The sequence below is a fragment of the Nipponia nippon genome, unplaced genomic scaffold (assembly GCF_047370975.1).
Source record: "Nipponia nippon isolate SJK-2023a ecotype South Korea unplaced genomic scaffold, ASM4737097v1 scaffold_12, whole genome shotgun sequence".
NCBI classification, from domain to species: domain Eukaryota; kingdom Metazoa; phylum Chordata; class Aves; order Pelecaniformes; family Threskiornithidae; genus Nipponia; species Nipponia nippon.
The window spans coordinates 661703-676297 of NW_028262313.1; the positions used below are offsets into that span (position 1 = coordinate 661703).

General features: G+C 67.3%; 1 protein-coding gene across 4 annotated transcripts; it reads left to right on the forward strand.

The window, feature by feature from the left end:
- Position 1: 1 nt before the first annotated feature.
- Positions 2 to 6423, forward strand: UTP14A (UTP14A small subunit processome component). Of its 4 annotated transcripts, XM_087748876.1 has the most exons (14): positions 2 to 571; positions 852 to 922; positions 1090 to 1154; positions 1312 to 1454; positions 1605 to 1760; positions 2702 to 2821; positions 2902 to 2996; positions 3241 to 3364; positions 3454 to 3531; positions 3986 to 4358; positions 4523 to 4932; positions 5005 to 5192; positions 5264 to 5363; positions 5736 to 6423. In XM_087748876.1, exons 1-14 carry the CDS (start codon positions 512 to 514, stop codon positions 6006 to 6008), a joined length of 2256 nt encoding a protein of 751 aa, XP_087605002.1. In that variant the 5' UTR covers positions 2 to 511; the 3' UTR covers positions 6009 to 6423. The 4 variants fall into 4 exon arrangements, with proteins under 4 accessions (XP_087605002.1, XP_087605003.1, XP_087605004.1 ...); XM_087748877.1 differs by lacking the exons at positions 2 to 571; positions 852 to 922; positions 1090 to 1154 and having other exon boundaries at positions 1316 to 1454; positions 2902 to 3076; XM_087748879.1 differs by lacking the exons at positions 2 to 571; positions 852 to 922; positions 1090 to 1154; positions 1312 to 1454; positions 1605 to 1760 and adding exons at positions 1784 to 1939; positions 2023 to 2279.
- Positions 6424 to 14595: the final 8172 nt, after the last annotated feature.

The window sequence follows — 14595 nt, forward strand, 5'->3', positions numbered from 1 at the left end:
TGCCGGTGCAGAGGGCAGGGCCCGGCCTGGCCCGGCGCTGCGGATCCCAGGGGAAAACCGGGAGCGTGTCCCGCTGTCGTTGCCATGGAGACTAGCGTCGGGGAGCCGCCCGTGGCTCCTCACTACCCCCCCCCCCGGGCCCTGCCCGGTGGCCCCCCCGGTGCGCCCGGTGCGAGGCGGGGGCGGAGGAGGGGGAAGGACGCGGGTGACACCGGTAGCGCCCAGAGCTGACCTCCCCGCGCCGCTGGCGGTGACCAGCGCCCGGGCGGGAGGCGCGGGCCCGCGGCGGGGTCCGGTCCCGTCCCTTCCCGTCCCTCCCCGGGGGCTCCCGGTCCGGGGCGCGGCCCCCTCCGCCCGCCGGGCTCCGCTGCCACGGCAACCGTGACGTCAGGCGGGGCGGGCGGAAGCGCGGCGGGTGGCGGCGGCAGGCCGGGCGGAAGCAGCGGCGCGCTTTCTGGCAGGTCGCGCGGGAGCGGTGCGGCGCTTTCCGGCTGGCCCGGCGTGCGGCACGATGGCGGAGGACTGGCTGGGCGTGGAGGCGGCGGCGAGCGCCAGCGAGGGCGAGGATGAGGTGAGCGCGGCTGGGCTGGGCTCCCCCGGCGCCGCCGCCGCATGCGGGGCTCCGGGCGCTCCCCCGGGCGGCTGCAGCGGAGGGCGGCCTGGCCTGGCCGGGGGCGCCGGGGCCCGGGCGGGCGCAGGCCGAGGCCCGGGGTGAGGCCGGGCGGTGGCGGGGCACCGGGGAGCGGACGCTGCTCCCGGTAGCGCCGGCCGGGGCTGTCCGTGCTCCGCGCTGGGGCGGGGGGCTCTGCCGGGCCGGGCCGGGCTCTGTAACGGCGTCTGCCGTGTGCCAGGGGCAGGAGGACGGCGAGAGGCGGCACCGGCAGCTGCTGGAGGCGGTCAGCTCCCTCTCCGGACGGAAGCGGTGAGTGGGGGTGCCCGAGGGCTCTCGCAGCGGTCGCCGCCCCTGCGGGGCCGCACAGGCGCGGGGAGGTGGGAGGCGCTCGGTGCCCCCCGCCGGCGGCAGGGGACCGGAGGAGAAGCACCCCGGGGCGCGGGAGCCGCCCTTCGCTCCATTCTCTCCTCTCGCAGGCGGAAGCTGGCAGAGCGTACGGAGGCGAGCGTGCAGGTGTCCGAGTTCAACGTCAGCTGCAAAGGTGAGATCCGCGGCAGACCGGGCAGAGCTCCTGCTGCCTGACTGGGAGAGCGCTGGCGGCCTGGGATTTGCCGCGTCTGCTCTGGGTCTTTGGGCTGAGGGCAGCTGCAGCCCCTCGACTCGGCGATGCCCGCGCTGACACGCGGGACCTCGTGTAGGTGCTGGGGAGAAGCTGGTCCTGTCTGAGCTCCTGCAGCCCATCCGCCCCAAATCCGCCCTGAGCAGCGTGAAGAAAGAGCTGACCAGAGCGAAGCAGAAGAAGGCCGTGGAGCTGCCGCTCAGCAAAGAGGAGGCAAAGCGGGTGAGTGGGCCTGCGCAGGCAGCGGGGGGGAGTTCTGGCTTTCCGGGGCAGTAGAGCCGAGCCCCTGCGCGCCCCTCTGCTCCTCGCCGATGCCAGCTGGCTTTTCGTGTTCTTTACAACAGCCTTTCCCCTTCTCGCCCCTGCCTGCAGGTCGTGAGGGAAGCTGCCTACGTCAGGACCTCTAAAGACGTGGGCAAATGGCAGCAGGTGGTTTTGCAGAACCGACGGGCGGAGCAGCTGGTTTTCCCTCTGAAGCAGGAGATTGCGACAGTCGTCCCGCTGGAGCAAATGGCTTCGGCGTGGAAGGTGGGTGCTGTCACGTGTGGCGCAGCTCCCGGGGTTGGCTGGGGCAGCTCGGTGTCTCCTGGCTGCACTGGGAGGAGCGAGGAAGGCGTGAGGAAGGCCCAGCCTGTAGCCAAGGCTCTGGGCAGGCACACACTGGGAAGATGAAAAGGGAAGTTTTCTGTGTTCCTCACACATAGCAGGTGTGTAAACGCTCTCTGGGAGAGGCTGGGTAAGGCGTAAGCAGAGCGTTTGGAGCCTGCTCTGTCCCCTCTCCTCTTTCCAGCCTTTCAGCCCTAGGCACGCGGGCTGCGTCTGCTGTTTCCCGGTCCCTGGGCTGAGCCACGTGCCTGCTAGTAGCCCTCGGCCACTTGTGCTGAGGCAGAGGGCGGGGTTTGGTTTGCCGAAGCCTGTGCGTCTGTCAACCTTCGTTGTGAAAGAAGGATGCTTTTGGTTTTGGATGCGAGTTCCGCTGGGGGTTGTGCTGCTGGCAGGAGAGTCGCTGTCATCCCTGCGCGCTTTCCCAGCTGTCCCGATGCTTGGGTGAGAGACAGCCCCTGCCGAGCTCCCGACGTACCTGGCGCTCGCCTCGGTCTGCCCAAAGGTCTCTTTCTGCTTCGGCGGGACGTGGTGGCCTGGAACTTCTGCTGCGTGCTTCTTGTCCGGTGCTACCCGGTCAGCACTGCCTGTCGACTGCGAGCCTGTTTCTCTGCCCTGGGAGGAATTCCGCCTGCCCTAACCTGGCGCGATGGCAGGGAGGGTGCCTGGGCGGGCCTGCAGTGAGCCTTGGGCTGTTGTGTGGGACCCGTGAGCGGGGCTGTGACCCCAGGAGGAGGGGACATGCTTCTCTGGGCCCTCCCGTGGAGCTGCTCAGGGGCACCGGGAAGGATGGGGATGTCTGGGGGAGCGCTGGCTCTTGCAGTCCTTCTCATCGTGCTCTTGCTGTGTCTGTTCTGTCCCAACAGGCCCGAACTCCTCTAGAGCAGGAGATCTTTGGACTGCTCCACAAGACGCAGCAGCCCATCACAGACCCGCTCCTGACGCCGGAGGAGGCGGCCTCGCTGCAGGCCATGAGCTTGGAGGAGGTAAGTGCTTCCCCCCCGCCACGCCCTGGCTCTGGAGGCCCCTTCCTTGGCGCTTGCCCTCACTCCGCACTCCCTGGCAGGCCCGGCAGCGGCGGGCAGAGCTACAGAAGGCTCGGGCCGTGCAGTCCTACTACGAAGCCAAGGCTCGGCGAGAGAAGAAGATCAAGAGCAAGAAGTAAGGCTCTGCCGTTGCTGGGCTCAGTGCGGTGGGAGAGGGCTGGGTCCTGGCCGCGGCGCTGGAGCCAACCCTGCCTGGTGCGTGGGCATGGCCAAAGCACGGAGGAAGGCAGAGCAGCCCCCTTCCTCCCCGGGATCTGCAATGTATCGGGCAGCCTCCTGCCCAAAACAGCGCTGCGTTCCCAAAGGCCTCCCCGGCACCGTGAGGTCTCACTCCCTGGCTCTCTGCCCTTGGGCTGCAGGTACCATCGCGTGCTGAAAAAAAGCAAGAGACGCAAGGCCTTAAAGGAGTTTGAGCTGCTGCACAAGTCGGACCCTGAGGCCGCCTTGGCAAAGCTGGAGGAGCTGGAGCAGCTCAGGATGCAGGTGCTGCTTCTGCGCTTCTCCCCCACCCCTTGGGAAGTCCCTGCTCGCGAGGGTGCCCTTTCTGATGCTTCTCTTCCTCTTCCCCCCAGGAGCGGATGAGTCTCAAGCACCAGAACAAGGGAAAATGGGCCCGCTCCAGGGCCATTATGGCTAAGTATGACCTGGAGGTGAGATCACAGAATCACAGAACGGTTTGGGTTGGGAGGGACCTTCAGAGACCACCTAGTGCAGCCCCCGTGCTGTGGGCAGGGACACCTTCCACCGGACCAGGTTGCTCAAAGCCCCGTCCAACTTGACCTTGAACGCTTCGGGGATGGGGCATCCACAGCTTCTCTGGGCGACCTGCTGCAGTATCTCACCACCCTCAGCGTAAAGCATTTCTTCTTTAGATCTAACCTAAACCTACCCTCTTCTAGTTTAAAGCAGTTGTCCCTTGTCCTGCCACTGCAGGCCTTGGTATAAAGTCTCTCTTTGTCTTCCTTATAAGCCCCCTTTCTATACTGAGAGGCCACAATAAGGTCTCCCACGTGGGTTGGGGAAGGGGGAGACAGCTGAGGAGGGGCAAGGAAGGTGGGCGTGTTGTTCCTGGCCTGCGTTAGGAACATCTCAATCCCCTCCCAGGCCCGCAAGGCCATGCAGGAGCAGCTGGCCAGGAACAAGGAGTTGACGCAGAAGGTGCGGGTGGAGCTGCCTGAGGAGGAGCCGGGCGACGCGCCTGAGGAGGACCTCGCGTCGGTGACCCTCCCCACCATCCCTGCGGGTGCCAGCGGAGCTAATCCCTGGATGCTGGGCAAGCCCAGCGGCCCAGCCGAGGAGCCTGAGGTGCAGGAGAGTCTTGGAGACATTGCAGTGCCTGGTGCTGCGGAGAGCAAGGAGGAGATGGAGGAGGAGGAGGTGTCGGAGGAGGAGGTGTCGGAGGAGGAAGCTCTGCTACAAGACTTTGCCCAGAAACGGCACATGCGGCAGCAGCGGGCAGGGAGCCCCGAGGGACAAGGTGAGGAGCTCGCAGCCTGGGCAGTGCGGGGCTGGTGTGCTGCGGGGCTGGGCAAACACAAGGGGGTCGTGGGGGCTGTTTTCGGCCCGGTTTCACGCAGCTGTCCTGCTCTCTCCCTCCCTACTCCTGGGTGGCTGATTCTCACCTGTTGCCCCAACGCGTAGGTGCTGATGAGACGGAGGCAGCTTCTGAACTGGCGGGGAACAGCCCCATCCACCCCATCTGTGCCGAGGAGCAGGCGAGCACAGGGCTCGAGCAGCCTCCCCAGGCCCAGGAAGAGGTCCTGCTGTCGGAGCAGCTGGGCCGGGTGCGGACGATGGAGGATGTCGAGACTCTGGCCTCAGAGGAGCACGTGGAGGAGCAGGAGCAGCTAGCAGCCGCAAGAGCCGAGAAGCCAGCGGCCGCAAGAGCAGAGAAGCGAGTGCAGCAGCAGGAGGGAGGCGGAGCTGGGGACAGGCGTGCCAAGAAGCTACCAGCCAAGAAGAAGAAAAAGATGATCAGCCTGCAGGCCGTGCTAGCCGGGAAGTCTCAGGAGGTTCAGTGCCCCAGCCTGCCGGTGGTCATGGAGGAGGAGGTGAGCAGGACGGGCCTGCCCCTTGGCCCCGGGGCGGGGCTGGCCACAGGGGACTGACCCCTCTCCCGACAGGAGGGTGGTGTCGACCAAAGAGGGGTGATCACAGAGGCCTTTGCCGGGGACGACGTGGTTGCTGACTTCCGCCGGGAGAAGCGCAAGGCAGAGGAGGCTGGGAAGCCGCAGCCGGTGAACCTGGTGCTGCCGGGCTGGGGCGAGTGGGGAGGCACGGGCCTGAAGCCCAGCACCAAGAAAATAAAACGGTAAGTGTGGAAGAGCTGCAGCGACGTGCCGCAGCCCAGCACCGGGGCCTGACCTCTCGCTTGCCCGGCAGGTTCCTGCTCAAGCCGCCCCCGGCGCCTCCCAGGAAGGACCGGCACTTGCCCCACGTCATCATAAGTGAGAAGCGCAACATCCACGCGGCAGCACATCAGGTGGGTGACACCCGGCCTCCGCAAGCGGCAGCAGGGAGCGCTCCAGCAGCCAGGCTGGCCCAGGACCTTCCCGTGGCCCCTTCCCAAAACGTCCTGAATCCCTGCCTGTAATCCCTGCCCGGCCATGTAGTTTCCAGCTTTGACAACCCAGAGGCTGGCAGGGTGATGGAGGGAGGAGGAATTTCCAGGGCTGCTCCCTTGATGGCTGCTGTGCCAGCCCCCCTGGGATCTGCTGGAAGAGGGGGTGGAGGGAGGTGGTCAGCGGGGCCGGGGCCGGGAGGCAGAGCGTGAGCGGGTCCTGGGTGAGTGGGAATCGGCGGCAGCGTGGGCCGGGGCGCTGTGGGAGTTACCCCGCCATGCTGTTCCCCGCAGGTCAGCGAGCTGCCCTTCCCATTTGAGAGGCACCAGCAGTTTGAGCAGAGCATCCGGATGCCCGTGGGCCCCACGTGGAACACGCAGCGTGCCTTCCAGAAGCTGACCGCCCCCCGCGTCGTTACCCGAGCGGGCCATATCATCCAGCCCATCTCTGCCGAGGATGTCCCCGACATGACCACCGCAGCTGGCAGCGGAGCCAAGCCAGCGCTAGAAATTGCGCCCAAGCGGCAAGAGCAGCCCCTTCGCCGCCCGCGCAAGAGAGCGCGATAGCTCTGTGTCCGGCGCTCGGAGTGGAGCGGGCGGAGGAACTGGGAGAGGCTCCTGGTTCTGTCCAGTACCTTCTACCGCTTCCGTGGCAATAAAACTCCGGGGCTGCCTGTCCGTGCACTCTGCGTGGCCGCCCCAGCAGCGCCCCGGGGCCGGGACAGCTGGTGCCCTCCTGCCTGTCCTTGGGGCCCCGCGCGGGGCAGGGTGGTTTGGCCTGGTGTAACGCGAACGGCGCGAGTGGCTCGCGCAGCGCGAGCGGCTCGCTGCGGCTCAGGCTGGGGAGGTTCCGCTTGGGGCTGGGAGTGTGGCGAGGGGGTGGAGCAGCCACCGGTGCTCGTCAGGGCTGAGCTTCCCCTGCCCTGTGTTTTTTGTCTTTCATACCTCCATTTTTTTAATGCATAATATAACTTTTACATGGTTTGTTTTGGTTTTTTTCTTTAATCATGGCTAAAGCGGCTTTCTCGCAGCCTGCTGCGCTGAGCCTGGCCACGGGGCACCGCTCCTCGGGTCCACCTGCAGCTCCGAAGTCGCTTCTGGCCAGCTCTGCTAAACCCGACGAGCTGGAAAAGCTCTCTGTGAGGTGGTGCCGCTGCTCTGCGTGCGCTGGGAGCCGGCTCTGCCGCCCGCGCAGCCACCCTGCCTCCTTCCTGCCCACCTCTGCCTCTTCCTGCCCGAGCCACCCCTCGGAGGGTGACGGCAGGGTGCTCGGCGCGGCCGGCGCAGGGACGGGCCTGACCCTCTTGGTGAAAGGGGAGCGGGCAGGGATCCCCCCGGGCCTCGCTCCCACGCGTGCTGCGCTCGCGCCAGCCAGAGGAGCGCTCCCCAGCCCGAGCGAAGGAGCCGGAGCCGCTGCTGTTCCCAGGAAATGCGTCCCCTGCGCCAGGGATGCCTCCTCCCGCCTTGGCACCGCAGCCGGCCCGGGGAAGCCGCTGCCTGTCCCCTGGGGCCCAGGCAGGGTGGCCGCCATCGCCCTTCTCCCCTGCAGCCGGGCCGTGCCGGGGCCGGGAGGGCCGCCCTGCGGGGCTGGGGCACAGGCACCCGCGGGGTTGCGAGCGGGTGCCCTGCGGCTCCCTGATTCCCACCCCAAAACCACGCAGGGCTCTTGCGCGCTGGGTGCTGGCGCCCTTCCCGGCTGGGGAGAGGGGAGGGAGGCGTGGGCTCCGCCGGGATGCGGGGCTGGGTGCTGCCTGCGCTGTCACCTTGCCAGGGACGCGGCCCGGCTGTCGCTGGCCTCGTTACAGCACCCTGGGGCGGCCAGATAGCGCTCGCCTGCGGACGGGGCCATGGTTGCGTCGCATGAATTTACCCCAGGCTGAAGAGAAAAAAAAAGAAAAAGAGGAAAGGAAGCGGAGAGCGTTTCCGTGCCACGACGCCGGGGAGCCCCTCGCTGGGCTGGTGGCCCCGGCTCGGAGCCCAGCTTCCCTCCACCCCGCCTGCCCCAAGAGCCGTGGGAAACCTTCGCCCCCGGCCCCTGGGGACGTCATGGGGGAGCAGGGGGGATTTCGTGTTTGTTTTAGCAAAAGCCGGAGTGCCCTGGAGCTGCGAAGGCAGTGCCCGGCGTGGGGTGCGTGCAGCCCCGCTGCCTGCGCCTCCACCTGCCCGCGGCCGGCTCCGGGCTCCCTGTGGCCCTGGTGTGCTGGGGCAGCCGCATCCCTGCGGCACTGCTCTCCCTCTCCGCTCCATCCCAGCCCCAGGACGGTGCCCGGCTGGGTGCCATGGGCTGCCCCGCCACCCAGCCCGCCCCTCCCAGCCCCAGGGTGCTCAAAGAGCCCCTGGGGTGGGAAGGGTCCCGGGAAGCCTTGAGGCCCAAGGCCGGGCAGAGCAGAGCTGGCTTTGGGCTCAGAGCAGCGTCTTCAGAGCAGTGTCCTGCCGTTTGCCTGCGAGGGCGGGGAGCCCCGCGCACCCCTCTGGCCTCTGTCCCCACGGGCGCGCCGTGGCAAAGCCCCTTCTGCCGCAGGCTGGGCCTGCTGCCGGGCGCGGTGTCCCCTGCGCCCCCGGGAGGGGCCGCCAGCCCAGGGGCGCCTGGCTCTGCCCCGGGCTGGGCTGGGACCCCCTTGGCTGCCACAGAGCGGGAGCGATGCTCCCTGCCAGGGCAGGGGCGATGGTGGCACCGGGGCCGTCCCTTCCTGGGGTCCTGATCCCGCAGAGGACCGAGGCCACCAGGTCCGAAACCAGCTCAGGCCTCGGCGGGGCAGGCGGGTTTACGGCTGTCGCAAGCTGGGACCACCTGAAGCAGCGAGCGGGACCTGCTGGCGCGCGACCCCGCGGTCCGGAGGCTGAATTTTGGCTGGTGGGTCCTGCGGCGTGAGCGTGGCTGATGCTCAGCCAGCGCGGAGAGGGGACGGCCTCAAGCCGCAGGGGTGGATGTGCCTCATCCTGCGAGGAAGGGCAGCACTGGGCTGGACTGGGCTTGAACTGGGGCTTCCAGTATCCAGAGATGCTTCAAAAATAAACGCAGAAAGCACCAGCATGAGCTGCTGGGGATGAGTTAGAGGAGGACCCAGACAAGCGGGGCTGCTGGTGCTGCTGTGCCGGCCCCTCCGGGCTGCCGGGCCAGCTCGCCCGTTCCGGCACAGGCTCCTCCGGAGCTGCTGCGCTCCCACACCAAGGGCAACAGTTGTCCCTCCGGCTTCCCTGCAGAAATGAAATTGCTGGGCACGGGGATGTCAGTGCTTGTTTTTTTTTTTTAATTAAAAACCAATTCCAGGTCTGTGAACCGCTGCAGGAAAGGGGGTCGCCAGGGATGCCTGCCGGCAGCTCCGGGGCAGAGGAGCCACGGCTGGGGAGCCCCTTGCAGGGGGTTGTTGCTCATCGGCGGGGCGGAAACGGGCCGTGGAGCCCCGCGGGGCCCTGACGCAGAGACGGTGCTGCTGCAGGCTGGGGACCGGCTCCCCGCGGGGACTTTCCCGGCCTGATCCTTGCCCTTCCTGTGCCATGCTCCAGTCCGGCTCCGCTCCCGGCGCAGCGGCGGGGCCAGCCTCCTGCTGCCGCACAAGGCGCGAGTCGGTGGGTAGCAGGAGCTCCGGCGCTGGGAGAAAACCCCCGTCCTCGCCAGCCGCCTCCTCGGCTGTGCGGTGACCCCCGGGGAGCCATGGAGTGAGCGCGCACGCCTTTGCCCGGCCGCACGAGCGCCGCGTCCCTCGAGAGAGCTGTGAGCGGCTGCAGTTTGCTCTTACTGGCCTACTTTCTGGGCTACGTCAAAGCCGGGCTTACAGAGCCGGGAGCCTCGGCAAGGGCGGCCGAGCTGCTCCCTGTGCCAGCAGGGAGCGGTGGCTAATCCCGGCCATGGGCAGCGGTGGCGGCTCCCGGCCTGGGGAGCCGGCAGCAGTGGCAGGCAGCGGGGCAGGGACGGGCAGCGGGGCGGCGGGGCTGTGCCTCTCCTGGTGTGGCGTGCCCAGGCTGGGTGCCGTGCCAAGGCAGCAGCACAGCCACTGCCGGTGCCGCCCCGGTGCAGGGATCCGCCAGGGAGAGCCGGTGCCCGAGCCCCAGGGCCGCGCCAGCCGCCAGAGAGCCGCCGGTGCGGCCAGGCTCCTGCACCCGCCATCCCGGGAGACCAGCGGGAGCTGAATGAAAGTAAAGGCAGATTTAAAATCAACAAATAAAAGGCTTTTGGTGGTTCGTTTGTTTTTGGTTTTGTTTTTTGTTTTTTTTTTTTCTAATGGAGGCTATAAATAACCTGTAAAATATTTCATCTGGGCTATTTCTGAGGGTGAAATCTCAGCCCTCCGGCTTCCCGTGCCGCAGGACATGAGTGCGAGCACCGGGGCCACCATGGGGCCCCCCCGGCCATTATGGGGGTCCTGCACCCTTGCTTACTGGGACCGGGGTGTTTCCGTGTCCCTGAACACTGCCAGCCCCCGTGGCGTAAGAAATGGCCCTGCCCAGAATGGGCCTGGCTGAGCCCCGAGGTGGGACGGGGGGAGCCCCCCAAAGCCGAGGGAGGCGGGAGGCTCTGCTTGGCAGGGTGCAGCGAGGACGGGGCAGGGGAGGCAGGTCCTGTGTTGGTACTTTAGGCACAGGAGTGCTCCCCCCAGTTTCCATGTCCCTCCTGCCCCTGTGCCGGGGCCGGGGGTGGCCTGTGCTCCGCTCCCTTGCTCCCCCTTCGGCCTCGGCGCTGGGTCCGGCTCTCCTCCGTCACCGCAGCCCGGCGCACCCCGGGCACCCCAACCCTCCCACCGTGGGCACCCGGTGCCCGGCCAGCGCATCCCGGCCTGCACAGCCGCCGCAGCCGCGTTTCCGTGGAGATGGCATCTCCCGAGCCCGCACAGCCTGAGCGGGAGGGTTTCCATGGAGATGCCGTATCCAGCACGGCACAACCTGAGCAAGAGATTTCTGCCGAGATGCTGTAGCCGGGACCCTCGCACCCACAGCGGGGCCATTCCCGTGGAGATAAGTGGCCGGGGCCCACGGCGGCTCCCCAGGCGGCGTGCAGTGGCACCCAACCACCTCTCAGCCCAAGCCGGGTGATGGGCGCTGGGACGCAGGCAGCTGCCGGCTTGGAACAGTCGCTGGGGCTGGAGCAGCCGCCAGCCTTGTCACCCGTCTGGGGTGGGGACGCGGTCACTTGGGTTGTGCTGTAACGTCACATTCTGGGTCTCCCGGAGGTGACGGGTTCCTGCCTGTCCCCAGCTGCTCGGGGAGGAGAGGGAGAAAGTCCCTGTATCCCCTGGATGACTTTGTCCCAGCTGCCACCCTGCAACTCCCACAGCGATGTGCTGGGCACGTCGGGGCCAGGGAGGGATGTTGGGGCCAGCGGGCAGGGAGCAGGGCACCGCGCTGGACCCCCACACCTGGGGAAGCCAGGTAGCCAAGGCCCAAACCAGCAGCGCCCTGTCCTGGAGCTGGGAGATGCCTGGCCGGTCCCGGCAGCACTGAAAACCTCCTGGGGGGGAATCGAGGGTCCCCGAAGGGGCAGGTCTGAGGCACAGCCGGAGGGGTGAGCGCGGCTGTTCAGACAGATGTCCTCATGGCAGGCGGCTGCGTGGTACGTGTGTCCTGGCCGGCGCTACAAAAGCAGCCTTCGTTTAAAGGCAGCTACTGCAGAGGTCGCAGTCATTCGTTCCGCACACAGCGAAATCCTGATTAAAAGCAAGCCCGCGCCGCAACGACAAGGAGCGAGGAGCGCGGAAGCGCCGCCGGGACACACTCGTGCCCGCTCCGTGCCTGCGGGAGACGCGGGGCTGGCTTGGCCCACGCCGCCCCTCCCCGCCTCGGCCCCCTCTGCGCTCCTTCTCCCTGCCCGACCTTCCTCCGGCTGCCCGATCCTGCCCCGAGCCAAGGCCGGCCCTGAGCCTCCGCAGGGGCTGCCCGCTCGCAGCCGGGTCCTCCCCGCGTCCCTGCGGGGCTGCCCTCACCCCTCTGGCTCGGCGGTGGAGAGCCGCAGCCGGGAGCTGGGGGGCGACGCCTGCGGCTGGGCAGCGATGGCCGCTCCAGCCTTCAGCTCCTGGGGGGCTGCGGGCCCCCGCGCAGCCCAGCCATCCCCCGGGCTGCTGGCAGCGCTTTCAGCGTCTCCAGGCACGGGCTGTCGGCGCTGCAAAGACCGGCTCTCTTTGTCTCCGGTTACAATTAGGAGCCCTTGGCGGCTCCCGAAGCCGGACCTGGGGGGGCTCGGGGCTGGAGGACGGATAATGAAGGAGCGGGGATCTGGTGCGGCAGCCCTGGGGCAGCAGGGCCAGGCCCGGCTCTGCCCGCAGTGAGCCGCTCTCTGGAGCCTCCAGCTGCGTCGTCCTCGGAAAGGGGCTGGAGCAGAGCCGGGGCTCCCTGCAGGCACCCCTCCTGCCCCTGCCAGCCACGCTGGGCTCCTCGCCTGTTTTCTGGGGCTCCCTGGGCGCCCCAAGCTCTGCTCACCCCCTGCATCCTTCCCCCCTCCACCACCTTGCCCTGCCTGCTCTTGCCCAAGCTGCCAGCTCTTCCCTGGCCTCCCAGGCACAGCACGGCTCCTGCCCGCCTCATCCCCGTGATCCCAAATTCTCACTGGGCAGTGCTGCCCTCCCAGCCCAGGGCTTCTCCCGCGGAGGCGGGCAGCAGAAGCGGCGCGGTGACTGCCGACCCCCGGCCGCACCGCTCACCGGAGGCGATGCCTCATTTCCTCACGCTTCTCCAGCCAGCAGGGAGGCGAGTCCCAGAAAAGCCCTCTGGAGCACGCGGGGAGGAAGAGGCCAGCCCTGAGCTCCCCGTGGCGCCCACGGCAGGTCCGAGGTGAAGCAACCGAAAGCCTCGAGCCACGAAGCCCCCTCCCCAGTGCAGAAGCAGCATTGTTTTGGCCCCAGCGGCTGCGTTCTAAATGTCAACCTCCGAGCTCATCATGGAGAGATTCACTTTCTCACGCAGGAGGTGGGACTCCATCGCACGTCCCTCCTTTGTCCCTTCGGGGAGCTGGGGGAAGAGGGGCCGCTGCGGGCAGCAGCCTGGCCCACCGCATCCCCAGCAGGACTCGTGGCCTTCCTGCCCGCCCGCCTCCGTCCCCCAGGCAGGAGAAGGCAACCGCTCCGACAAAGTTGTCGTCTTTTAGCCGCACCTTCAAACATGCTGCAAAAGTGTTCGTCGTTGGAGTGGGGACGGCCCGTGGAAAGCGGGAAGACGAGGTCTGTAGTTAGAGCTGACACCTCTCATCGGTGCTACTACATCAGTAAAACCCGGGTGAGCTGTCCGTCCACCAGACCTGGGTGAGCTGTCCGTCCACCAAATGCGGGTGAGCTGTCCATCCACCATGGACAGAGCAGCACAGAGGCTCCTTCTTCGGAGCAGAAGGAAAAGCCCCAAGAAGCCCAGAGAGAGGCCACCAGACCCTGCGGCCATGCACGCCCTGCCCGTCCCAAAGGGAAAGCCCCTCCCCGGCCTCAGGGCCGGTTCCTCGGCCACAGCTCCATCTTCCCCGCGACGCCCAAGCTCTGAAGCTGGGGTGTCCAACGCAGGACCAGCCTGGTGACAAGACGCTCGTGGGGCGGGCAGCTGGAGGTGGCACAGTGGCAAGCACGAGGCATAACCCCCCATCCCTCTTCTCCCGGCGCCGGGAGCTACCAGCCACCCTCAGCACCACCAGCCGCCGCCAGCCTCGCAGGAGGAGCGGGCTCCGCGGTGCCCCGCGGAACCGGAGCGATGCCTTTGCACCTCCTGGCCTACCAGCCCAGGTGGAGAGCTGCTCGGGGGCGGGCGGAGGGGTGGCACGGTCCCCAGGAGGGTTCGAGGTCCCCCCACCCGCAGCCTGGCCGCGAGCGGAGCGTGCCCTGCGCCAGCGGCGCTGCGGCCGGTGCTTGGCTGGGTGCGCTAGCCAACACGCTTCTGTTTCTGGCTCGGGGACGGGGAGTGATGCGGATGCTGCCCAAACACCAGAGGGAAGGGGCGAAATTAATAAAAAAAAAGAAAGAAAATGAAGCAGTAATAACAAAAGCAGCAGCAACAGTGGCTGCAGGCCAGGTCAGAGCCGAGTGCTCGAGCCCCGACGGCTCAGGGGACCGCAGCGGGCAGAGGACGCGCAGCGCCTTAGGTGCGGGGGCCACCCCGAGCGCCCGGAGAGCCCTCGGGTGCCGTCGGACCTGCGGAGTTCGGCGGGAGCCCTGCCGCCCGGGCCGGCAGCGCGGCGGGAACGCCGAGGCAAGGCAGCAGCCCCAGGCTGCCCGCGCTGCCTGCGCTGCCCGCGGCCGGGCGGGCTCCCGGGAGATGTGTCCCTGAGATGGAGGCGAGTAAAACCGAGCCTCCAGCTCCACCCACAGCAGGCAGCCTGGCTCGTTTTCTGTTGAGAAATTACTGGCGAGTGCTCCCAACCGTATTTTTGCAGCGCACATCAATAGGTAATTCATGTTGGCCTTTCTGCAAGTTAGCCCATGACCGGTGTCCGATTCACCACGCTCCCTGATGAGGGATGCTCCTTATTCCCCAGACTTCCCTGTTTCCCCGGAACACCAACATGAGAGCCACAGAATTTTTCAGCACCACCTTTTAAAGCCCCTGGGTGTAAACTGTCCCATCCTGAAGATGTTAAAGCGTCAGCGGGCTCTAATTAAACCAGAAAGGAGCAGAGAGGGGTTTGAGGATGCGGTGGTGGGACGCAGAGCCCTCCCGGCCGGCACCACGCATCCCCGAGCGCAACTCCTGCAGGGATGGGGCGAGGCCGGCTGCAGGATGAGGCCGTTACTGAAACCGTCTGGTTTTGATTGTACCAGGATGCAAACAGGGCAGGTCCTGACGGACCCGGGGCCAGTCGTGCGCCCGCCGCAGGCTGTGCCAGCCCGGCTTACCCGACCGTCCGCCCAGCCTCCGAAACGTCTCTTTGAGCATCTTCTCTGCCCGCAGCCCGGCCGGAGGCAACAGGTGGGAGAAGGCACGGATATAACGGAGGAGAAACTGCGCAATTCCCCTCTGCAGGAAGAGTTTCCTCCTTCCCAGCCTTCCTCGGCTGAGCCCTTGCTCTCCGCCTTCCCCCAGTGCTGCCAGCCCCTTGCATTTCTCGCCCCGGCCCGCACGCCCTGCACACCCAGCACCCTCCTGCCGCGCCCCGCGCCCGCGTCCCCAAAGGGGCAACGCGCCTTCCGCTGCCCGAGGCCTTTCTGGCAAAAAAAAGAGCTCGATCCCTTCGTAAGGTATTTTTTCC

Bases quoted from the DNA above. Each gene is read 5' to 3' on its own strand.
- UTP14A (XM_087748876.1), top strand. From the start codon at position 512: ATGGCGGAGGACTGGCTGGGCGTGGAGGCGGCGGCGAGCGCCAGCGAG. The intron at 2,822-2,901 runs GTAAGTGCTTCC...ACTCCCTGGCAG, and splicing joins AGGCCATGAGCTTGGAGGAG to GCCCGGCAGCGGCGGGCAGA. The intron at 5,364-5,735 runs GTGGGTGACACC...TGTTCCCCGCAG, and splicing joins TCCACGCGGCAGCACATCAG to GTCAGCGAGCTGCCCTTCCC.